Source organism: Myotis myotis, unplaced genomic scaffold (assembly GCF_014108235.1).
Source record: "Myotis myotis isolate mMyoMyo1 unplaced genomic scaffold, mMyoMyo1.p scaffold_m19_p_18, whole genome shotgun sequence".
NCBI classification, from domain to species: Eukaryota; Metazoa; Chordata; class Mammalia; order Chiroptera; family Vespertilionidae; genus Myotis; species Myotis myotis.
The window spans coordinates 17,541,474-17,567,705 of NW_023416322.1; the positions used below are offsets into that span (position 1 = coordinate 17,541,474).

Consider the following 26,232-nt stretch of genomic DNA (forward strand, 5'->3'; position numbering starts at 1 on the left):
GGTGGAAGCAGTGTAATACCTAATATATGCCATGCCTACGAACAATTTACCCAAGATGAAGCCTACTTGGACTCTCAAGTGCCTAGAGTCCAGATCCCATTGAAACCTATTTAAATCTAGAGATTGTCTACCTAAGTTCATAAAGAATACACAGCATCTGACACATTAGGTGTTCAAGAAAAGGCAGTTACTTTTATTGTGTAAATGACAATTACTATTTCTTTGGCACTAAGATTACTCCCAGCCATCTCCAATTGGTAAAGATCACTAGCTCCCTCTACTTAGGAATACACTTAAGCAAAACATTGCCAAAGAAATTTAAAGACCTAAATTAGTGGCATCCCATATTTATACATTGGAAAACTTAATACAATGATAATACTCCCCAAACAATCTACATGCTTCACACAATTCCTATCAAAATTCCAACAATCATTTTTGCAGGAATGGAAAAGCTGATCCTAAGAGTCACATAGAATTTAAAGGACCCCCAAATAGCCAAATTTTGAGAAAAAAAAAAATGTTAGAAGACTCACACTTTCCAATTTTGAAAAGTTACCCTAAAGCAACTTTAATCAAAACAGTGTGGTATTGGCATAAAGACAGACATACAGACCAATGGAACTGAACTGAAAGTCAAGAAATAAACCCTGATATACATGGTCAATTGATTTTCGACAAGGGTGACAAGGCCATTCAATGGGAAAAGAATAGTTTCTTCAACAAACAGTGCTAGGACAACTTGATATCCACATGTCAGAGGAATTAAGTTGGACTCGTACCTCATACAAAAATTAATTCAAAATGGATTAATGACCTGTTAAAGCTAAAACTATAAATTCTTAGAAAAATATTTGGGGTAAGTATTCATAACCTTAGCCTTGGCAATGGATTCTTACATATGACACCAAAAACCCAAGCCACAAAAGAAAAAACACACAAATTGGATGCTATCAAAATTAAAGCTTTTCAACTGTAATTGAAAAATAAAAAAATTTTTAAAAGTAAAAATGCAAGAATTTATATGAACTGCCCAGCAAAAATTCTGTTTTGTCCCTTTAGGACAATATAAACAGTTCACATTTTAAGGAAAAAATGCAAATAACCCAGACGCACTTTTGATAAAATCAATTCTGATGAGGTGACTGCAATTTTTTTTCCCTTCTACCACCTGGTGCTCTGCCCCGAGCACCTGTTCGGGTTGACATTTACACAATTTTGCATGGCTTAGTTCAAAGATCCTTGTTCTCTTTTATGTCTTCGATATTTTGTCTGGTTTCTTATCTGGCAATGTTATTTTGGGGTAAAGTGTAACATAAAATATGATTAAACAGAAATCTCTCAAAAAAATAAAAACTTGCAAATTAATATATCTCATAAGGGTCTAATATCCAGAACATGTATGTCACGCTGCCAGGTGCCAAGCTGGTTGACAGTCAACAAGCCAAACCAAAAGTAACAATCAAGACTTGATTCATTTACTGCGACTGCAAGTAAGGGGTCAAATGAAGGTGTCAGATCCCTAATGCTCCGTTTTCCCCACAGAATGACGCCAGGCAAGGCTCAGACAATATGCAGTGCAGAGAGGGGGCAGTATCTCACTAATGAGGAGCCCCGAACTAAGGTCCTGCCTCTTCATCGACCCAAATGGCTAAGGGTGTCTTAGTCCTTTCAGCCTGCCAAAACAAAATATCATAGACTGGGTGGGCTCTAAACCACAAATTTATTTCTCACACTTGCAGAGGCTGGGAAGTCCAAGATCAAGGTGCCAGCATAGCTACATTTTGGTGAGAGCCCTCTTTTATAAGAACACTAGTGGCCCAGTGCACAAAAATTTGTGCACTCGGGGGGGGGGGGGTGTCCCTCAGCTGGCCTGTGCCCTCTTGCAGTCTGGGACCCCTCGGGGGATGTCCACCTGCTGGCCTAGGCCCGCTCCCTGGGCAGCCCGGAGCCCTCGGGGGATGTCCACTTGCCAGTGGGGAGCAGGCCTAAGCTGCAGTCAGACATCCTTAGTGCTGCTGAGGAGGCAGGAGAGGCTCCCACCACCACTGCTGTGCTGGCAGCTGGCAGCCTGGCTTGTAGCTGAGCAGAGCTCCCCCTGTGGGAGCGCACTGACCACCAGAGGGCAGCTCCTGCATTGAGCATCTGCCCCCTGGTGGTCAGCGTGTGTCATAGTGACCAGTCATTCCCAGTCGTTCTGCTGTTAGGGTCAATTTGCATATTGCCCTTTTATTATGTAGGTTAGAGGCCTGGTGCATGGGTGGGGGCCAGCTGGTTTGCCCTGAAGGGTGTCCCGGATCAGGGTGGGGGTCCCGCTGGGGTGCCTGGCCAGCCTGGGTGAGGGGCTGATGGCTGTTTGCAGGCTGGCCAAGCCCCCCAGTGGGGACCCTCACCCCCATGGGGGTGTGGCCAGTTTGGGTGAGGGGCTGAGGGCCATTTTCAGGCTGCCCACACCCCTTCAGGGTGGGGTGGGGGGGGGTCCCACTAGGGTGCCTGGCCAGCCTGGGTGAGGGGCTGATGGCCATTTTCAGGCTGGCCACACCCCTCAGCAACCCAAGCTCCCAGCCTCTCCTTTTTTTCTGGGATTTATTTATCTTCTATAATTGAAACTTTATAGCCTTGAGCAGAGCCCAGGGCAGGCCAAGGCAGGCGGGAAGCTTGGCTTTCTCCATCACTGGGGGCAACCCAAGCCTCCTGCTCACTCCAGCTCTGTGGCTGCCGCCATCTTAGTTGGGTTAATTTGCATACTGGCTCCTGATTGGCTGGTGGGCATGGCTTGAGTGTAGCAGAGGGACGGTTAATTTGCATGTTTCTCATCTACACTAATAAAAGAGAAAAATGGTAATTGGCGTACGGCGATACCGTTTTCATTGGCTAATCAGGGCTATATGCAAATTAACTGCCAACTAAGATTGGCAGTTAACTGCCAACAAGATGGTGGTTAATTTGCATATGTAGGCACAATGCAAGGAGGCGAAAGGGAAAGCAGGAAGAAGCCCCCTGCCACTGACAGTGATTGGAAACCCAGGGGGGAGCTAAGAGCTGGGGGGCAGGGCAAAGGCGGCCCTGGGGCTGCCTTTGCCCTGCCCCCCAGCCATGATCAGAGAATCAGGCGCCTTTGCTGCCCTGGCCAGTGATAGCAGGAAGTAGGGGTGGAGCCAGCGATGGGAGCTGGGCACGGTCAAAGCTGGCAGTCCCAGGAGCTAGGGGTCCCTTGCCTGGGCCTAAAGCGGAGCCCACGATCGCGGGGCCGCTGCAGCTGCGTGTCCCCGCTGCCCGGGCCGGACGCCCAGGCCAGAGGCGTTAGGCCTGGGCAGGGGCGGAGCCTGCAACCGCGGGGAGCTGGGGGTCCCCTGCCCAGGCCTGACACCTCTGCTGGAGGCCTCAGGCCTGGGTGGGGGGTGGAGCTGGGGATTGGGGGGATATGATGGTCCCCTTGCCCAGGCCTGAAGCCTGGTTCAGAGGCGTCAGGCTTGGGCGGGGGGTGGAGCAAGCGATCAGAGGGAGATGGGGGTCCCCTGCCCAGGCATGATTCCTGGGCCAGAGGCCTCAGGCCTGGGCGGGGGTCAGAGCCAGTGATCGGGGGGAGATGGGAGTCCCCTGTCCAAGCCTGACACCTCTGGTGGAGGCGTCAGGCCTGGGCAAGGGGCTGATCAGGTGATCGGAGGGTGATGGGGGTCTACGCCTCTGGCCGAGGCATCAGGCCTGGGCAAGGGGCAGAGCCAGCAATCAGAGGGTCTGGGGGTCCCCTGCCCAGGCCTGACGCCTGGGCCAGAGGCATCAGGCCTGGGCTGGGGGCAGAACCAGTGATGGGGGGAAATGAGGGTCCCCTGCCCAGGCCTGACACCTCTGTCAGAGGCGTCAGGCCTGGGCAAGGGGCCGATCCTGCGATTGGAGGGTGATGGGGGTCAACGCCTGAGGGCTCCCAGTATGTGAGAGGGGGCAGGCTGGGCTGAGGGACACCCCCCCACACACACCCAGTACACGAATTTCGTGCACCGGGCCCCTAGTTTATTATATAGGATTATTCCCACTTTGAGGCTCCACCGTCATTACCTAATCACTTCCCAAAGTATGATCATTATCTTGGGCAACAGGATTTTAACATATAAATTTTGGGGGGACATAAATATTCAGAGCACAGCAAAGGAGAAGAGCTAGGAGTAGAAAAGCATTGAGTCAGAGTGGAGAAAAATACTATGGCCAAGGCCTCCAAAAAGGCCTCAGCAGAGGTGCCTCAGCCAAAGCCCCCCCAACCGAGGCCTCCAAATGAACTTGCCTGGACTTGGAATGCAAGTACGCAAGTGAGCATGCCCAGCCAGGGGCAGGGGGCCTGAGCATTGCCTGCAGCCCCCTCGAGAAGGCTGTAGTTCACTGGCTATCTACAGAATCTGGTATGGAGAAGGTAGCTTTTCCCAATGGAGCCCGCCAGATAAAAACCATATAAATGTCAATGGTCAGGTCTAAAAGTTCACACATTAAGATTTCGGCCTGGAGCCAGATTCCTCGTAAAGAATTCTTACAACTCAACAACAGAAAGAAAAACAACCCAATTAACAATGGGCAAAGGGCTTGAATAGATATTTCTCCAAAGACAAACAAATGGCCAACAAACTTATGAAAAGATGTTCAACATCATTAGTTCACAATGAGATAAAGTTCCAAATTCTTTAGAAAAGCTATAACCAAAAAATGGAAAATAAATGTTGGTGAGCACGCAGAGAAATTAGAACCCCTGTGCATTGCTGGTGGGAAGGTAAAATAGTGCAGCTGCTTTGAAAACAGGAAGTTCCTCAAAAGTTAAACACAGAATTACCATCTGACCTAGGACTTCTACTCGTAGGTATACACCCTTCTCAAATTATAAAGAACTGAAAGAATTAAACAAAGGCAACACTATTCACACTAGTTTCAAAGTGGAAACAACCCAAATGTCCAACAACAGATGAATGGATCAACAAAATGTGATTATACATACAATGGAATATTATTCAGCCTTTAAAAGGAATGAAGTGCTGATATATCTACAGTGAGATGCATCTTGGAAACACCATGCTAAGTGAACAAAACCAGACACAAAGGGTCATATGTTGTATGATTCAACTGACAAGAAACACCCAGAATGAATACCTCCACAGAGAAAGAAAGCAGCTTAGTGGTTGCCAGGGTTTGGGGCCAGGAGGGGAGAACAGAGAATAACCACTTAATGGATATGGAATTTCCTACTGGGGTGATGGAAATGTCTTGGAACTAGACAGAGGTGACAGCTGTACAACTGAATGAATGCTCTCAATGACACTGAATTGCACACTTTACAATGGTTGTTAATTTTGTTATCTATTACCTCAATTTAAAAAAAGAAAAAAGTATATACTTTTGTATTATCTTCTTTCATAAATAATATAGTCAAATGTACTACAAAGTATTATTGCATCTATAGACACAAAAATAATGTAATTCTTTTCTAATTAAGAGAGAAACATCAAAGGTCTAAATTTGAATTCTAGATTATTTTTTTCTAAGGCTTTTTCTGTCTGAGGTTTCTTGGACAGATCAGGTCATTAATTTAACACAGGGGTTCTCAAACTTGACCATGCTCTGGATGGACTGTCACACTGGCTGGGCGCCACCCCCAGAGTTTCTGATCCAAGAGGTCTGGGGTGGAGCCTTAGCGTTGGCATTTCTTGCAAGTTCCAAGGTGATGCTGACACTCAGGTCCTGGACCCACAGTTAAGACAACTACAGCTTGAATGTAAACTTGAAGACACTACCAGGGACCTGGTTCCTGGAGTAGGAAAGCAGTCATTCCTGAAAGCACTTGACAGCAAAAGAAAGCTTCTGATATACAGCCATCTTAGGTAGTAAATTGTTTGGACATGCCAGGTGCTTTATGAGGCTAATGTCACAAACTAGCTTGCATTTTATCTAGAAAAAATGACCTTAGGGACTTGTCTCACAAACATGCCAGAACAGTCTGTCAAGAACTTACAGGGCAAACCAAGTGACTTAAACCTACTCCTAACTTATTTCTCATACATATAAGACACTACACAAGATATATACTTGGTAATCTGTTTTATAATCTCATTAATTTACCATCCTGGAATGAATATATATATATATATATATATATATATATATATATATATATGTAAATAAATAATATCAGAGAGGACGGGAGAGGGAAAGATAGAGACATCAATGATGAGAGAGAATCACTGATCGGCTGCCTCCTGCATGCCTCCTACTGGGGATTGAGCCCGAAATCTGGGCATGTGTCCTGACCGGGAATCGAGACATGATCTCCTGGTTCATAGGTTGGTGCTCAAATACTGAGCCACATCTGCCAGGCCATCCTGGATTTTCTGAGCAAACTCCTCATCTGCTCAGGGTGAACAGCACACAGATAGATAGCAAGTACAAAAGCTAAACAAAGAGTCTATAAACTACAGAAGACAGAAAAGTTAACTGTTTATAGACAGTGAACACGGAGGTTTTCCAGTATCATGGAATTCAACTTTGGATCAAAGCTACTGTTAACTGAAACCTCAATTCCTTGTTTATCAGAACCTAGAAAAAGTTTTATGCTCTTCAACTACTTAATTACATCCCTATTGCAGTAAATATGATGTTGGGCATGTAAACAGTCTACTTCCTCACAACTAACACTTATTAAAAAACAAAGAACAGGAAATTCAGACATTTTAAGTAATTGCTCTTCTTAACATTCTAAAAGGTGGCCAGCTATGTATGCAAGCTAAGTCATTCATCTATTTTCATCTCTGAGCCACAGGAAAACTTTGCCATCTACTATCTATTGCATTTGGCCCCATGTCTAATGTAAACCACTGTCTCCTTTGGCAGCTTATTTGAAAACTGAGCTGTGGACTATACCAGAGGCTAATATGGGAGATAGATAGGGCAAATAATTTCAAAACAACAGCAGAGTAACAAATCTAAAGCTATTAATCAAAAGCCTGCTAAAGAGCAATTGCCATCTTTCAATGCATTCAAGATATTAGGTATATTTGATTTCAAAATCATCTTTTTGGGCATAAGAAGGAGCTTATTAATATCATAGTTCAAATCCTTGGAATTGTAAGTGGAAAGAAAACAAATTAGAACTTTGACCATTTAATTTTGATCCCTGTACCCTCCCTACTTCCTAACACCCTCTCCAAAAAAGAAAAACCTTCCAACTATTCCAACAGTATGGGGAAGTTAAGCTAATTTTAGAGATCTGATGGAACCATTCTGCAAGGGGCTCTGCGCTCCAAGTTATCTACAGTGGGGTTTCTACACCTTCAAAAATATGGCTAAGCTTCATAGACGTTAGAGTCTAACACAAATCTCATGTACACATTTACATGTAAATTGGTTGTAAAGATCTATAAATAAGAGTATAACTGATTGATAGTCTGAAGATTACAGTAAAAAAAACACACATTCTCTCCCCCAGTTACAACATCATGCATGCCCACTGCCTTCAGATTTTCTGGGAAAATTTATTTGAATCTAATGAGTGAACTTCATAGCTGTACTGCGTAATGACATTTGTCCTAGCATCTTGACCATCAAATTTATCAATTAAGAGTTTTAACAGAAGCACCTTGATAGTTAACTTAGTCCCTGAGCCTGCACATAAAATTTTGTAACCACATTATAAATAGCAAAAAAAAAGTGACTTAGTGTTGCAGTGGCATATTACATAGCAATGAAAATAAAAAATGCAGTCAGTTCAGCTCCAACACTTATTCCAAATGCAAATATTTGTTCCAACACCACTTATATAGTAAAGAGCAATTTGAGCACATAACTGTCCTATGCACAATTTCAGTAGTGAGAGATGCTAGATGAACATAGAAAACTGTACCCAGCTGACCCAAGCTGCTTAGGAACAGACAAAACACACTCATGCACACACCTCAAACAGCTACTTCAGCTTCCTGTGTGTTATGGGATACATCCAATCACACTTAGTGCTATGACTTTACATTCAATTCTAGATAACCCTTCCTCCAGCACATCACACTAACCGATGAACTGCGGCCTTCCAACAACCACTTCTATAAGCAACCTGAGCTCTTTTACAAGGTAAAGTATTAAATCTATTCTAGCATTTATATACTTTCTAACCACTAACATGTGTAAATCTGGGATACCATTTTGATTTTTCAATGTGTCCCTTACATCTTTGAGTGATATGCTCCAGCCCCATTTTTTTCTTGCGCACTCCGAGGTTTCTACTGCATGATTTTGCGTAGAGCATGGGTGATACTAGGAATGCACCTGTCGTGTTATAATAGAACTAATTGTGCTCCATGCATCAACATGGTGAATCTCAATGTTGACTTTCAAAGAGTAAGGGTGACAGTGAAAGATTTAGGTTAAATGTGTTTTTGCTCCTCAGGATTTGTTTGTCTGGGCCCAGGGATGGAGAATTCAAACATATACCCTGTGTATACAAGAATCAGATTTATACTAGTCCTTTTTTGTTACATATGAATGCTAGAAACCAAATTATTTGTTTAAAGAATATATAGTGTGTGATACTGCTAAATTAATCCCTTTTTTAAAAAAATATATATTTTATTGATTTCTTACAGAGAGGAAGGGAGAGGGACAGAGAGTCAGAAACATCGATGAGAGAGAAACATCGATCAGCCGCCTCCTGCACACACCCCCACTGGGGATGTGCCCGCAACCAAGGAACATGCCCTTGACCGGAATCAAACCTGGGACCTTTCAGTCCGCAGGCCAACGCTCTATCCACTGAGCCAGACCAGTTAGGGCTAAATTAATCCCTTTAAAAAAAAACTAGAAACACTTAAAATATTTTTTAAAATATATTTTTATTGATTTCAGAGAGGATGAGAGAAGGAGAGAGAAAGAGAAACATCAATGATTAGAGAGAATCACTGATTGGCTGCCTCCTGCATGCCCCACACTGGGGATCAAGCCTGCAACCCAGACATGTGCCCTGACAGGAATCGAACCATGACCTCCTGGTTCATAGGTCGACACTCAACCACTGAGCAACACTGGCCAGGCCCCATATTTTTAATAATAAATAATACGTAGTAAAACCATAAAGATAAGGTTGAGAATTAGAAACACAAAATCACTGAGAGGATGGAAGGGAGGATACAAATAGGACTGGGCAAAGGTCTATTTTGTCAACTGAGTATTCTTTATACCTGTTGTTCTTCAAAACATGGTCTGGGGAATGCCAGCCTCTTTCAAAGTGTCTGAGATGTCAAAGAGGCCAAAGCTATTTTCTTGACAAGACTGAGACATGATTTGCCTTTTGCAATCTCATTCTTGCAAGAGCATACAGAAGTTTCCCAGTGATACATGACGTGATTATGGAAACAGAATAAATGCAACAGCTATGAGAACCCAGCTTTCTTGTATTAAACCAGACATAAAGAGATTTGCAAAAATGTACAATGCCACTCTCGTCAGTAACACTTTTGGTTTGGGAAAAATTCTTTTCATAATTCTGTTATTGATCTTAACATGTAATTAATTAACTACTGTTATTTTTAAATAAGTATTTTAAATTTATCAATTCTAATTTCTAATATAGTAAATACAGATAGATATGACCCAGAAAAACAAAAGCTCTTTGAGGGTCTTAAATAACTTATTTTTTTATTTTTTTATTTATTGATTTTAGAGAGAGAAGGAGGGGGAAGGAATAGAAGAATGGGGGAGGAGGGAGGTAGGAAGGAGAGGAGGAGGGAGAGGAAAGGGATAAGGAGACAGAGAGAGACAGACAGACATCAATTTGTTCCACTTATCTATGAATTCATTGGTTGATTCTTGTATGTACCCTGACCTGGGATCAAACCCACAACCTTGGTGCACTTTGGGACAACACTCTAATCACGTGAGCTACCCAGTCAGGACTTCCAATAACTTTAAAATATAAAAGAGTCTTGAGGCCAAAAGTTTGACAATTATTTTAAACCCATACACACACACACACAGCCTTTTTGTATGTATGAAATATTTTTATACTAATAAAGGTAAAAACTCATAGTGTATTGAACCATAAAAAACAAAACAAAAAAACCTTTTCATCACCAGTATACCTATGTATAGATATGACTTACCGATACTCAGTATGTGAAACACAATCATAAAGTTCCTGGGCAGTGAATTTGACACTTTTATTTACCTGAAAAGAATCAAGATATAGTTATTAAAAATGCATATTAATTTAATATTAAACAAGTAGTAAGAACACAGAGTGGCCCACATTCTGAGAAAACAGAATGTCAAGTTTCTAGTTCTTGCGTAGGAAGGACAGAAGACTGAGAATCAGAAGCTCAATGACCATAATGCTAACACTGAACTATATGTAAAAATATTAGTCCTATTGTTTCAACCTAATCTGTTCATAGGACTGGTAGTGAGATGGCCTTGAGGTTAATAAAAAAATCTCAACAAACAATTGCTTTGTAGATCAAATGGGGAAAAAATGTACTCCATGAAACCAATTCATGCTTCAGTTAGCCTGACCTCTTAAAATATTTGTGATTTTCAATATTTATTTTCTAGGAAAAGTAAATAACTTATAAAAAAATAAAATTTAAAATACTAAAAACTTAAAGGGCTGAAGTGGATTTGGAGTAGACTATATAAGCAGAAACAGCCACATCTTGTTTATATCCTAAACATTAGAAATAATTCAAGCTGAGAGAAAAAGGCAAGTATTCAACTCTAACAACATTTGAATACTATGCTGACACTTTCAAAAATTATTACTGAATAACCTTCACTTTCATTTAAATATGAAGGTTATAAACTATATGGGAACATCTATCTGTTTAGGAAAAAGTGTGATTTACAGACATTTTCTAAAGAAATGCATTTTTCAGACTATGGAGGTCTAAATAGGTAAACTAATGTGTTTAAGTTCATAAATACGTATTATAATCCAGACATAACATACAATACTAAAAGTCCTTTATCATACACAAGCTAGTGGTGTCACCTGTAGTACGCACAAAAGCAATTCTGTATTTCTTGAGGTTTCGCTACTGATTTAGATTATATTTTACTATGTGTAGGGAAGAATCTAGAAATTTGTAGAGGAAAACTCCCTTTACCAGATAACTCAACAAACAGCACAATACCTAAATTTTAAGAACTTCTGAATTAGTGAAAGGGAAACTTAAATGAGACTATCTCCTATTCAATTTATTTATATTAGCTGGTATGCATTCATTAATACTACTTAAAAGACTCATATCATGAGTGTCTTCTATAGATTTAAGGGTATTGCTTATTTGTAAAAGTTCCATCAGCTTCTTCAGTATTTTCATAAAAAATTCACATTTGTGTAGAAAATGTTTCATTCACTCAAAGTTAAAAATACATAGTTTTTAAATATAACACTTTAAATGTATATAATCCCAAAATTTTACTTAAAATTTGTCATTTAATTATATATAATATTTAATATATTTATAATAAATGTATTAAATTGGTATATAATTTATCATAATTAACTTCTTAGGTACTTTACAATTTTTAAAAGTATCTTCTAAAAATGTCCTAAAATATGTACTTAAACTATCAAACAGTCCAATTTCTCCTTCTTTACATGTTCTTCTCTGGTCTCAGGGCCTTCACTATTTTCACTATTACTCCAACATACCAGGACCTATAATATATCCAAACTTAGGCAAGCAAATGTCAACAATATTTCAGGTGTCTGATCAGAGAATGAAGGGAATCATGTATTGTCCATCAATTATTGAGAAAAATCAGCTGAGATTTTTGAACCTTGTATAATATGAATAAAAAATAGTTCCTTAAGCCTTCAGTGTATTTTTAGAAAAATGAGTATCTACATGACGCTTTAGTTTTAAAAGTTATCATCCACAGACATTTGGACACTTATCCCAGAATACAGCTAGGGTACAAGGGTTCCAGGTCATAGGTGACTTACAAAAAAAAGACAGATAATTTACTACTAAAAAGGAAAACTGAAATACAAATTCATCACCTATATCACAGATTCTAGCCTGAAATATCTTGTTTCATCATAGTCATTAATTTTGATTCAAGACATTTTTGATCATTCACATTGGGACATTTTAAATTACACTGTTAAATATCATTTTTATGCTCAAGTGTACAATTTTAATCCCCAGGGAACAAATAGTTAAAAGATGCCTTTGTCAGTGAACCTTATTAGAATTATGACATATTGTGGAATTAGTGTTATTAAATTCTTGTACTATTTACAATGAATGCCAAATATTGACATGGCTATATTATTAATTTAAAAAAATTCAAGAACAAAGGGCAAAGATTACGTATAAAAGCCAAACATCTTAAAACTTTAGATGGTCCTATCACTGTTTATAAGACAAATGTCTCCAATGCAGTAATTGATATAGGAAAGGAAGTTCTGCTAAAAGAAATTATTTTAAAAATCTGGAAATCAATTCCACATATTCTTTTAACTAATGTTAGGTATTTTCTCCCAATACCTCAGCAACAGAAAGCACTAAGCATGTCCCATAATTTTCCAGGGTGTGATTTTAAAATTATCATATTATTTCCACAAATATACTTTCATAGTTAGAATTAATGACTCAATTTGAAATTTTGAAATTATCATGAAATAATAATATGAATCATGTCAAATGAAGAAATCATCCTAATCACATAGTATGGTTATGCAGTATTAGGCTGACTGTTTAAAAAATTAAAGACACATGCACTTGGAAAGCAAACATATACGGGAACATGTGCAAAGAGCGTTAGACTAACAGAAACTGAAGATCAACAGAATTCTCCCCCTGGATCAGCAAGGATGCGTGAGAGGGCCGGCTGGCCCCCATTGGCCCTGACAGTCGGCCAGGCCAAGGGACCCCACCTGTGCACGAATTCATGCACTGGGCCTCTAGTATTATTATAGGGTTCTACTGTATGTTTTTACTTAAAGAATAAAAAAACAAATTATGTCACCAGAAACCTTCTGTGGCACTCAACAATTTAAAGTAAATATCAATTAAATAGCATACCATTACATTTTAGAACTCTATCATGTTAATTTATATTAAAATTTGTTTATGGTGGAAATGTGATAAACATTTTAAAGTATTGTTCATACCTCATGTTTGATTAGGAAGTTATAGAGGGTCTCAATATCTTGATAATTACTGTTGGGGGCCAAAATCCTAAAAAATAAAATATAATAAAAACAGAGGAAGGGGAATGAATGGTTAAAAAAAAAATACAATACCTGAACTTTTCCTCAAAACATATCCATACTACAAGAGATAACTTGTTGTATAATAATCTTATTAGAATGTTTACAACCTTTTCTAGTTTTTATCAGTTAAAAATTATAAAACCATGAGCTTAATTCAACAGAGGACTTATTAAAATATTTTTGCATATTTACATTGGTATTTGTATTATCAATTAATCAATAACCAGAAGTATTTTGTGAAATAATAGTTCACAGGTATAGATTTCTCAAAAGGTACATAGAAATGTGAAGTGCATTTGTACTCCCTATCATTTAAAGCTGCAGATAAAGCTTAAAGATCTCCCAGAGAAATTTTCAACCTATCCAACAGACAACTAATTAAACTGCCAGACACATATACTAATAAAATATTTTGTGTTTTTATTTTTATTAATCCTCACCTGAAGATATTTTTCTATAGATTTTTAAAGAGAGTGGAAGGGAGGAGGAGAGAGAGAAACAGCAATGTTGGAGAAAGACACATCGATTGGTTGCCACCTGCATGCACCTCGACTGCCCTTGACCAGAATCGAACCCTTCAGTTCATGGGCCGCCACTCTATCCGCTAAGCCAAACTGGTTGGGCAGATTTTGTGACTAAATTCAAATAAAACTGTTTGAACTATCAGCATAGCATTATATGAAAATGCATTAGTAATCAGACCAATGCTAATACTGAATCATAAAAATAACAAAAAATTATAAATATATAAATAACATAAAAACACAAAATAAATGGAAACAAGGAAAAGATAAAGACAGAATAACTTATTTCTCCTTCTAGCAGTAAAGTATTAATTCTCATTTTCTTATACTATGTATTTTTTAATTCTTTCAATATTAATTTTTTTTCTTAAAAAAAAAAAGGAAAGCAGTCCTTTCATTATGGTATAGTGGTTAGTAGCATGCCTGCCTGGGTCTGTTGAGCTGTGTGAACTTGGGTGAGTTCTGTGTGAGCTATTTTCCTTATCTGTTAAAAGATATGGATAACATTCCATACTTCATAGGGTTATTGTGAGAATTAAATGAACTACTATAGGGAAAGCCTTTATAACAGTGTCTGGTATTCAGCAAACACTATATATCAATTATAACAGTAATAACAACTATTATCATCATCTAATAGTTTCAAGCTACAGAATAAGTGCATAAAGATCTAACTAATGAAAAATCAAGCCACCTCAACTAATTCTTAAATTCTGAGTGCCTTAATTACAACATCTCTTTGAGATCTGGCTCCCAGCATACGTGGTCAGTTTGGCTTAAATAAAGTAGTATAAAAAGTCAAAAAGAAAAAATATTGTCTCTAGGTCCTTTTACCTTTGCCAATGCTTGATATTGTCAGAGTTATTGTTGATATTGTTGGAGTTAACTGACCTAATAACCTTATTATATCTTTAATCTACTTGGCCTTTTTTTAGACTGTTGAAGAGCTTCCATAAATTTTTCAGGACACAGTTGAGTTTTTAAAGAGGCTATACTCCCTTGGAGGAGAAATATACAGAATATCTCTAAGAATATACAAAAATCTAAATAAGAATACCATTTCATAGAAACTTTTTCTCTCAAGTAATTTTAAAATACAAATAATCTCCTAACTGAAAAAAAAAAGACAGAGGATAATTATAATACATTGGGGGGGTCCATAAATAATTTGCTTTAAAAAAAATGAAAACAAAGCTATTTAATAAGTTAAACCAATCTTTTAGAAAGATGATAGAAATAGTGTGTTTTAACCATGTAACTAGTGTAAACAAACTATCAGCAAAGTAGAATAATTTACACTTAGTCATTTTTATAGCTTTGGAAATATCTAAAAACAGGGTAAGAAAATGAGATGAAATGAGATGTTTTTATTAGAAGCCTTATAAATTCCAAGCTGATAAGCACAATAGAAAGTACTAGTGAATAAAATTAACATTTTTCTGTCCTGAAATGCTTTACAAAAAACTGGTTTTGGGAAAATCAGTTATTTATCTATCACAACAAGCCATATCCAAAGTAAGAAATAAAAGAATTACGTCATCCTAGTTTTCCAATTAGCAAATAATTGGAGAAATTTTAAGCTCCCAATCTGGCTTTATATTTTAAACAGTTTAACTGAGGTACAGCTTACATACCATAATATTCACTAATTTTAATACATTTACCAAACTGTACAGCAATCACCACAATCCAATTTTTGAACATTTTCTTCACCCACAAAAGATCCCTCTTGCCTATTTATAGTCATTATCTTTTCTCACCTTCAACCCCAGCTGTAGGCAACCACTAATCTATTTTCTGTCTCTACAGAGTTGCATTTTTGGACTACACTGCTTTCTTCGTCTATAACAATGGTTCCCAACCTTCTTAATGCTGCGACCCTTTAATACAGTTCCTCATGTTGTGGTGACCCCCAACCATAAAATTATTTTCATTGCTACTTCATAACTGTAATGTTGCTACTGTTATGAATCATAATGTAAATATCTGATATGCAGTCTGTATTTTCATTGTTACTAATTGAACATAATTAAAGCACAGTGATTAATCACAAAAACAATATGTAATTATAGATGTGTTTTCCGATGGTCTTAGGCGACCCCTGTGAAAGGGTCGTTCGATCCCCAAAGGGGTCGCGACCCACAGGTTGAGAACCGCTGGTCTATAAGATCTTTCCTCTCACCATCACAAAAGCATAGTTGTACTATAAATAACAGCATACAGAGTCTAGATGAGGCAAACTCTACTGGAAAACGTCTGACCCTCACAATGTATGTGGTAAGTGAAAAAGCTCAAAATGCCCAGATCAGAATAAGACTCCTTTATTCTCTCATTCAACCAATATTTGAGACCTACTATGAGTCAAGAACTATTCCAGGCCCTTAGAAACAACAGTGAACAAAAACCAAAGACTCAGAGTAGACCAAAGCATCATAGTTCTAAAAAGCCCAGGAAAGAAAAAATCCTGACCCAGCACAGGAAGATAATGAAGGAAGAATATCGCATTCTTCTCTATTTGAGTCTTTTCTTCCCACTTTTTAATTGCTACTTTTAACAAACTAGTTTACAAGTTATTTCTGTGATGAAATGCCAGAATTTGAAGTTTGTAAGAAAGAAGTTATTTTCTCCAAATGTAAACACTTGATTACTTGATAAACAGCACAGAATTATATTCAAATGAAGAAAGGTTTATTAGTATGTCAACATCATTCATATATATTACTGTTACAATCAAAATAAATCAATACATATTATTTCTTAGAAATAAAATATATATAAAAGGATTGGCTACAAAACTTGTTATCCTCAAAGAATGTTTTGAGGTAAACTGGGCCACAAACAGACTAGACAACCTTTATTAAAATACACTCAATTTAGGGCTGAACTTCAACTTCATCATGTCCTATGAACGTTGAGTTTGTGAGAATGGAATTTGGCCTGATATTTTAAAAAGTTGCCAACTTTTACTAACTAGAAGTACAGCTTATTGTAAATACATAAAAAATAAAATGGGGAGAAATGGTTTATGGATTTTTATGCCTTACTAATTCCCCACACAAAATTCTTGAGAGGTCAGCCTTTCTCACTGTTTTTTTTTTATACCAGTATGAAGACAAAAGACTCTTTGAATGAAATTACCCTTTGATGGCAACTTTGAAAAAGAATAACAAAATGAAAGAATTAGCCCTTAGAGGAAATAAAATACTTTTCAGTAAATGGCTATTTTTTCTTTATAAATATATCTACACTTGTCCTTTCACGAAAAATTCATAACAATCAAAAAGTATTTATTATATGCATACTATTTTTCAGATGTATAGTATTCTACAAGCTACAGAATATAAAACAAAATTAAAAGACACGGTTGCCTACCTTCAAGTTGTTTATTATCACTGAAATTCCACTTTAGAATTTTGGAATCAGAATTGGGAAATAGGTATCCGAAGTAGGATTTAATCTGAAGCTCACAAACGACTTACAAACCAAGCCTGATCTGAATGTACTTTGGTTTCTTTTGTAACAGCATCAACAATAACACATAATGTCTTATTGAACACTTACTCAAAGTCTGACACTCCTTTTAACCCCTGAATTAGTAATGTGACTTTGATCAAGTTACCTACTTTTCTGCACCTCAGCTTCTCACCAGTGAAATGAGGAGAAATCTAGCTTTATGTCATGTAAAAAAATAATGACCTGTAATGTTGAAGATAAAGGGAAAAAAATAACAAAAAAGGACACAAAAAAGCTCATCTAGCAATACTAACATACTTACTACAAAATAAACTTGGAGGCAAAAAGTACTATTAGCAGTAAAGAGAACCAATTCACCAGGAAGATATACCATAACATCAAAATCTATAAAGCAGATGCTGACTGCATTACAAAGAAATTGCAAAGCTCACAAACACAACTGGAAATTTTAGCATCAATCACAGAACTGGTCAAGTATCAGCAAGCATTTGATCTAATGGACACAGAGGAAGAAAACAGAAAGGAACCAGGTGATACCAGTTAAAACAGTGAGTTTCGTTTAAGCAGAGTATGAGCTGAAAATTCACAACTGAACCAAGAAGAGAGGTAAGATGGAAAGTACAGTAATATTCAAAGAGATCGGAGTAGATGAGATCACAAATGGAGGGCATACAGTGACGTGGTGGTGATAGAATACATCTAAGGATAAGCCTAGAAAACTCATTGCCAAAGCATTAAGTGTAACCAAAGTTCCTGAAGTAACAATTACATTTCTCTTATGTTACAAGTTTAAGTACTATTCAATATTTACCTTTAACAGGTATGGCAGGAAAACATGGTTCTAAGGTAAAAAATAATAACAGCATTACTGTAGAGCAGCGGTTCTCAACCTGTGGGTCGCAACCCCTTTGGGGGGTCGAACGACCCTTTCACAGGGGTCGCCTAAGACCATCGGAAAACACATATTGTTTTGTGATTAATCACTATGCTTTAATTATGTTCAATTTGTAACAATGAAATTGGGGGTCACCACAACATGAACAACTGTATTAAAGGGTCGCGGCATTAGGAAGGTTGAGAACCACTGCTGTAGAGCTTTTTGTTGAGACCTCAGGAAGACCTAAGAAGGTGCCTTGTAGAATTTTTCAGAAACACCGAAGGCCCTTTAAGGGGCTTAAGAGCATGCCTCACAAATCTGTCTGTTAAACAAGACTTCCAAAAATGTTAAGGGCATTGCCCATACCAGTTTCACAGGGAACCCAAGGAGGGGAAGGGTTTATTCCAAAGAAATACATTTCAAGGAAAGTTGTGGTTGTGGTTTTTGTCTAATGAAGTGAACCCCGATAAGATTCATAGAAAACAGTTTTTAGTTGGCACGTTCTGGTAAAAGTACCATCACTGGAACGAAACAGGACAGAGACAATATGAAATGGAAAGGGGTCTTTGGACTCTTCCTACCTTTTACGGGAAAGAACAGGCTGAGAATGCTCCTCCGCTGCAGTTTGCTTTTTTTACGGTAAAAGTCAAGGCCAAAATTAAGAACCCAGCGAGCAGTCAAGAGCAGCTGTAAGTCATTCCCAGGCAGCAGGACTGAGCCCTAATCAAGGGCCTGACCTGGATTTTAGATTTACTCCAGACCCCTGTGCCTCTTATTTTCCCCCTTTGTAATGTGAAGGTGCACAGTAGTTATCTTACGTCTGTCTTGATCTTATGTGTTGGGAACTGGGCAGGGTTCCTTGTATTAATTAGGCCCAGAGCTTAACTATGTAAAGGAAGAAGAGTCATTACAGCTTAATTTCATGGAACACACTGAAAAATGCCCCTAATTCTACACACAAAATATTTTACAGGATCACATCCCTTCTCTTGCTTACAACTATTTCCAAGCAATCTGGAGGAACTGTTGACTTAAAAATAATTATAGTAATCATGAATTGTGCTCTATAGAATAGAGCAGCAGTCACCAACTGGTAGTCCGCAGACCACTGGTGCTCCATGAGGTCCGAAAGGTTGGCAACCGGCGGTATAGAGAACACAAAAACACAGAAAGTTTCAAAATGCATTTAAAAAAAAAACACCTCTTCTTTTTGCTCCTCCAGTCCTTCCAACAGCACTGAAATTAAGTATGTAAAGTGTAGCCCTAGCCAGTTTGGCTCAGTGGATAGAGCATTGGCCAGCAGACTGAGGGTCCCGGGTTTGATTCTGGCCAAGGGCACATGCCCGGGTTGCAGGCTCGACCCCAGTAGGGGCATACAGGAGGCAGCCCATCAATGATTCTCTCGCATCACTGATGTTTCTATCTCTCTCTCCCTCTCCCATCCTCTCTGAAATCAATGAATATATATTTTTAAAAGTATGTAAAGTGTATATTAAATTTTATAAATACCTAGAGTGGTTTCTTGGCTCTACATATTCTAACAGAGAAACACCAATAGACAGCATGATCTAGGACTGACAGCACTGTTCTGAGTTGGACTTAATCTTTTATATTACTGAAAAACAGTCTTGAGGACACTGATTGCATCACTTCTCACTAGGAGCAGATGATTGGCCTGCCACGGTGTTAAAAGTTCTTTAGAGGCACAAATAGATAAGACTAATCCTAAAGTCTAGGTCAGCCGTGGGCAAGCTACGGCCCGCGGGCCGGAAATGAATAAAACTAAAAAAAAAAAAGACCGTACCCTTTTATGTAATGATGTTTACTTTGAATTTATATTAGTTCACACAAACACTCCATCCATGCTTTTGTTCCAGCCCTCCGGTCCAGTTTAAGAACCCATTGTGGCCCTCAAGTCAAAAAGTTTGCCCACCCCTGGTCTAGGTTCTACTCTGTATCCTTTGTACAACGACTCTGTAGGATGGAATTGGAACTGATCATCTAGTTTTATCCAACATATTTACTACATACTTACTGTTTCAGTTAAATTATTATAATAGCCCTTATTTAGCACCTTTAATTGATTTCCCCCGTTTCATTTATTTTACTGATGCTTAACCCCACTGATTTACTCAGTTATTTATCCAATCTGCTTCACTAAAAATGTAGTGTTTGCTGGCTTTAGCATTTCTTAACATAAGACTTAATAGCAGGGAATTTACAGTATTGAGTTAATAAAATATTCTCTCCAATGCAAACATCACATTCTCTGAAGCAGCTAAATCATCAGTGAATCTAAAAAGCTGCTGTGATTATAGGATTCCTTTCCCCAGAAATCATGTATGATTATACCAATATATGTTTTGTTCCCATGTTAAGATTGGGTAAGAAAATTCGTTTTTTAGAAGCTTAATAAGCAAAAGATATGTAAATGACACACTAAAAGGAGCAAACTTCTTATTAATAGTGCCCTCTACTGGTAGCTCAAGAGGTTCTGATTTACTTACTCTAGGATACTGGATTTAAGTGTGGTCCCCGACCACCCGCACAAATCCCCTGAAAAGCTTGTTAAGAATACAACTTCCATCTTTTACAAAATATCTACAGATATTGTGATTTCCATAATTCTGGGGTAATATCTATAACTCTGCACTTTTAACAAGTTCCCTGGCTCCATGTTAGAATCACCTGGGGAGTTTGTAAAAATGCTTATCCTCAGGTTTCACTGTAGAACTAGGGTCAATACTCTTTCCATGTAGACAGAAGTGTTCTTAGGTCAGTACTACCTCAATCTGTTCTTTCGTAAACTTATGCCTAGATCCGCTGGGTACTCATAACTGCAAACCTACTTTCCCCTCCCTATTGGATACTATATTAGTTTATAAAACTTGCTGGAAGACTCTCAGCAAGTCTGAAAAAGCTGATATGCCTAAAAGAAAGAGAAAGGTAATAAATTAAAAAAGATATTAAATAAAACTTTAAAATTAATTCATATTTACCTCTGAATTCCTTCAAGAATATTCTTCACAGCTGCCATTAACTTTTGAAGATATATAAATGCTTCTTCAAATGATGGTATTTTTGAGGAAGTCAGAGCTGAATTTGGGCCCAATCTTTGAAACACATCTGTGCTGAAATAGAGAAAAAGAAAAGATACTCATATGTACACCTGCATGTTTACAGGAATCCAAGTATTTCCATTTCTAATGCATAAAATATTTATAACTCATCTCTCATAATGCTGCTCTATATAAACTGTTTTCTTCTAGGAGTTTTATAATTCTAGTTCTTATATTTAGGTCATCTACCCATTTTGAGTTAATTTCTTTATGTAGTATAAAGTCCAACTTCATTCTTTTGCATGTAGCTATTGAGTTGTCCCAGCACTATTATTAAAGATACCATTCTTTTCTTATTGAATGGCTTTGGCATCCTGATTGAAATCAACCAACCATAGATGTATGCATTTACTTCCGTACTTTCAAGTCTATTCTATTAACTTATGTGTCTAATTTATGCCAGTAGCACACTGTTTTGAATACTGTAGTTTTGTAGTAAGTTTTGAAATCAGGAAGTATGAGTCCTCCAAATTTCTTGTTAAAACTTCCATTCCATGAACAATGGATTCTTCCATTTACACAGATCTTTTTTTTTTTTTTTTAATTTTTTTTTAATATATTTTATGATTTATTACAGAGAGGAAGGGAGAGAGATAGAGAGCCAGAAACTTCAATGAGAGAGAAACATCAATCAGCTGCCTCCTGCACATCTCCTACTGGAGATGTGCCTGCAACCCAGGTACATGCCCTTGACGGGAATCGAACCCCGGACCCTTCAGTCCGCAGGCCGCTGCTCTATCCACTGAGCCAAACCGGTTTCGGCTACACAGATCTTCTTTAATGTCTTTCAAAAAATGTTTTGTAGTTTTCAGTGTAAAAATTTTGCACCTTCTTGGTTAAATTGATTCCTAAGTATTTTATTCTTCTTGATGATAATGTAAGTAGAATTGTTTCTTTATTTCCTTTTTGGATTGTTCATTGCTAGTGTATAGAAATACAACTGGTTTTGTGTATTTATTACTTTAAAAATAAAAACCATAAACTTATTTAGGACACATCTTTAAAAAATTTTTATACATTTAAAGCCTAGACATCATATAAAATATGAAAAATTCAGTAAAAGGAAGGAAATATGTAGTACCCATAGTCCACCAACTAGAGATAAGCATTATTAATATCCATGAGATCTTCATCATTAATAGTACCTAATACTTACCCAAATTCCTCATAAACAGAAAAGATGCAAAAACCTGAGCTGGTGTGCTATAAGTTCATAACTGATTACTGAATCACGAGAGCACAGGGCAAGGAGATGCAGGTACCAAGTGCGTAGGTACTCTAGTTGTTTCGGAAGAATGACTGTGCATGGGGTCTACCGGAACTTCAAATGAGCACCTCTACGCGAAAGCGTCGAGCATAAATATGCTGAAAACTCTCCAGTGACTCAGGTACACAATCAGGCCTGAGAATCACTGAAGTAGACTCTAATAACTACACTGATAAAGCAAGATCAGCACTTTTCACTTATATTATCCAGAAATTACCCAGAACTCTTGAGGGAATTCTGATGTACACCCCTATTTAAGCATCACTGTTTTTAAGGTACCAATTTGACAAAAGACCCTCAATAAGGTAATCTAGTTAATTAAACTCACAATTCAGACTCTAACGGTTCAATGAATATCGGTAATGATGGCCAACCCTAAAATTCAACACTTCTTAGACATTTCGTACCTGTTCTCATATATTGTAATCCAAACACTCTCTAAGATAGACCAGATTTCTTGATGCCTGTTGGGTGGGGAAAGACGAGCGCCCGAGAAAATGGTGATTTCTTGGTTGTCAGACTTCATTGGAGAAGTATCTTCTTGCTTGTTACCCGCTGTATTTTCTGAAGGATTTTGATTACGTTTTACCTTGACCTAGAGAAATAAGTATTACATAAAATGCAGCTAGTCCTTCATTAGTGAGAGAAAAAGAAGGCCAGTTGTGCTTCCAAATGTTCTAGCTTTCTGGAAAGTGCTGCCTATTCTCTGTCTTTTGATTCCATACAGAATAATCCCAGAAAAGTATCAGAACAAAAAAAAAAATTCCCTTTTTCATTTATATCAAACAATATTTCCAAACTTTCTTAGCTAGCATGCTAGTATCAATTTAATACTGTTTGAACTCTTCTGCACATATGGTATTGAAATAGAGAAAGGACACCTAGGATGCAATGATAAATTGGTATATGCAAGCCTCTAAGTTCCTAATAATCCATTAAGAAGAATGAGATTCGCCGAAACCGGTTTGGCTCAGTGGATAGAGCGTCAGCCTGCGGACTGAGAGGTCCTGGGTTCGATTCCGGTCAAGGGCATGTACCTGGGTTGCGGGCACATCCCCGTGGGGGATGTGCAGGAGGCAGCTGATCGATGTTTCTCTCTCATCGATGTTTCTAACTCTCTCTATCTCTCTCCCTTCCTCTCTATGAAAAATCAATAAAATATATATATAAAAAAAAAGAAGAATGAGATTCAAAGTGCTATAAAAAAAAATCCGGATAGAATATAAGCCTTAATCCTGTGGGCAATTGTGAACCACTGAAGGTTTCTCAAGAAATGATATATTCAGAATAGCACTCTAAGACAAACTGGAACAGAAGAAAGTCGAGGCAAGAAACTGATTAGGCCCTGGCCAGTGTGGCTAGTTGGATGGGAATCATCTGGAGCACCAAGAGGTTGCTGGTTCAATTCCAGGTCAGGGCCTGGGTTGTGGGCTTAATCCCCGTTGATGGTGTGCAAGAGGCAGCCTGTCGATGTGATGCTCTCACATCGATGTTTCTTTCTTCTCCCTTCCTCTCTCTCTAAAAAGCAATGTATTCTTTAAAAAAGAAAGAATACAAGAAACTAGTTAGAAGGCTACTGAAATAATCCAGGAAAGGAATGCTGAGAACTTGAATTAGATAGGAAAATGCAGAATAAAAAGGAAAAAAGAGTATACAAGAAATATTTTTAAAAACTTGCCAAAGACTACATTCAAGAATTCTAAGATTTTTTTTAACCTAGATGCCCAGAAAAATAATGGTACTAATAAGAGAAATTTAGGATGTCTATAAAGTCTAGACATGTGTTTTAAATAGTTCAAACCTCTTTGAGCACAAGTCAATATTTTTAAATACTCAGTGTGCAACATATAATGGGCATACCATTATCTGATAAATGACAATAAATTTTAACATCACGCTTTCATGGTACTTCTCATCTTTACATTTCCATTGATGGAAGGACCTTGACTTGATATTCATTATTATTTTTATCTCAATCAATCCTAAGTTTTGACTCTCAATAAACTTAAATCACAAACTGCAAAGCCCATGGGTATCTTGAACTTTCCATGTTGTTCACTATATTTGTTTCACTGAAGATGTGGTTCAGGGCTCAGTTCTGTGAGGAGAAAGAATAACATATATTTCCCTACACAATTCAAGTACAATACTCAAGCTGCAATCCACTAACTTTCCAGATCTATTCTTTCCTATTGTTAATTCTAAAAGCCATAAACAAAGACAACTACCTATGTTTTGGTTATCTTAAACCAAAAGATCATTTTGCCCCTTAAGTTGATTCCTTCTTCCAGAATTATCACATATTTCCTATTAGTTCATTTAAAAGATGCTCTTGTCGGCCTGCGGACTGAAGGGTCCCGGGTTCAATGCTGGTCAAGGGCACATGCCTGGGTTGCAGGCTTGATCCCAGCAACTGATCAATGATTCTCCCTCATCACTGATGTTTCTCTCTCTCTCCTTCTCCCTTCCTCTCTGAAATCAATAAAAATATATTTTAAAAGATGCTTCTTTTACTCCATGAGATACTCTCTTAAGCAAGTTAGTTCTTCCCTCACCAACTATGACTAAGTTTAGTATCATCTAATCTTTTCTTTACTTCATAGTTACTGGGACCTATGTGACTGTGAAAAATCACTGGGAAAAATCTGGCCAATTCAATAACTCAAGAGAAAAAAGAGAATCAATAATTTTAGCTAGTAATTGTGGTTCTGAGTTCTTTGAGATACTTCTGGACTATAAAACTCCCAGAATTTTCCAGATTTAAAATTAGAAGACTGTAGAAATAGATTATTACCAAGGCCAAAACTTACACAGTCAATTTAAAAGGGGTAAAACACACCAGGGCTAGGGTGACAGCATAAGAATAATGTGAAAAGCCCAAACCGGTTTGGCTCAGTGGATAGAGCGTCGGCCTGCGGACTGAAAGGTCCCAGCTTTGATTCTGATCAAGGGCATGTACCTTGGTTGCGGGCACATCCCTAGTAGGAGATGTGCAGGAGGCAGCTGATTGATGTTTCTCTCTCATCAATGTTTCTAACTCTCTCTCTCTCTCTTCCTTCCTCTCTGTAAAAAATCAATAAAATATATTTAAAAAAAAAAGAATAATGTGAAAATACTTGTTAGAAATTTGATAGGTGAATGGGTGAAAACTGAATAAGATAAACAGGTTAGATAATTATATTACTTCAATATTAATTTCCTGATTAATTATACTAGTTACATAAGGTATGCTTATTCTTTAGAATATACATATGTATATAAGTATATATGTGTATGTGTGTGTGTGTATATATATATAAGTATTTAGGAGTAAAGGGGATTCACATCTTCAATGTACTTTCAAAGAGTTCAGAAAAAAAATGTGAAAGATAAGGTAGTAAGAACACAGGGAAAACAATAAAGCAAATGTGATAAAATGTTAGCATTGAAAAATCTGGGTAAAAGATATAAATGGGAATTCTATGTACTACTCTTGCAATTTTTTGTGTAAATTTGAAATTATTTCAGAATAAAAAGTAAAACAAGAACAACATTTTTGAACACCACTCCCAGAAATTTGAGTCAGTGAGATTTGAGAGAGGCTTGGCACCTGCATGTTTAAAAAAAAAATCCAAAGTATTCTGATGCATGTTGTGGTCCATGGTCTACAGCACTGGGAAATGAGTATTCAAACAACAGTGCATAGCTTTCTTCTATCCAATAAATAAAATAATTAAAATCCCCAACAACTGCTA

At 37.7% G+C, this 26,232-nt stretch overlaps 1 protein-coding gene across 4 annotated transcripts in view; it reads right to left on the bottom strand.

Moving 5' to 3' along the window:
- SWT1 (SWT1 RNA endoribonuclease homolog) overlaps positions 1–26,232 on the bottom strand; it is a 66,309-nt gene that overhangs the window by 3,657 nt on the left and 36,420 nt on the right. For 3 of the 4 annotated variants that reach the window (XM_036344627.1, XM_036344628.1, XM_036344629.1), the window contains exons 15-18: positions 22,906–23,093; positions 21,112–21,243; positions 13,136–13,202; positions 10,119–10,183 (exon numbers count right to left, since the gene is read on the bottom strand). In XM_036344627.1, the coding sequence (XP_036200520.1) occupies positions 10,119–10,183; positions 13,136–13,202; positions 21,112–21,243; positions 22,906–23,093 (452 nt within the window). Of the gene's footprint in view, positions 1–10,118; positions 10,184–13,135; positions 13,203–18,046; positions 18,077–21,111; positions 21,244–22,905; positions 23,094–26,232 lie in introns of those variants that run through there. The other variant, XR_004973422.1, reaches the window with a different exon arrangement.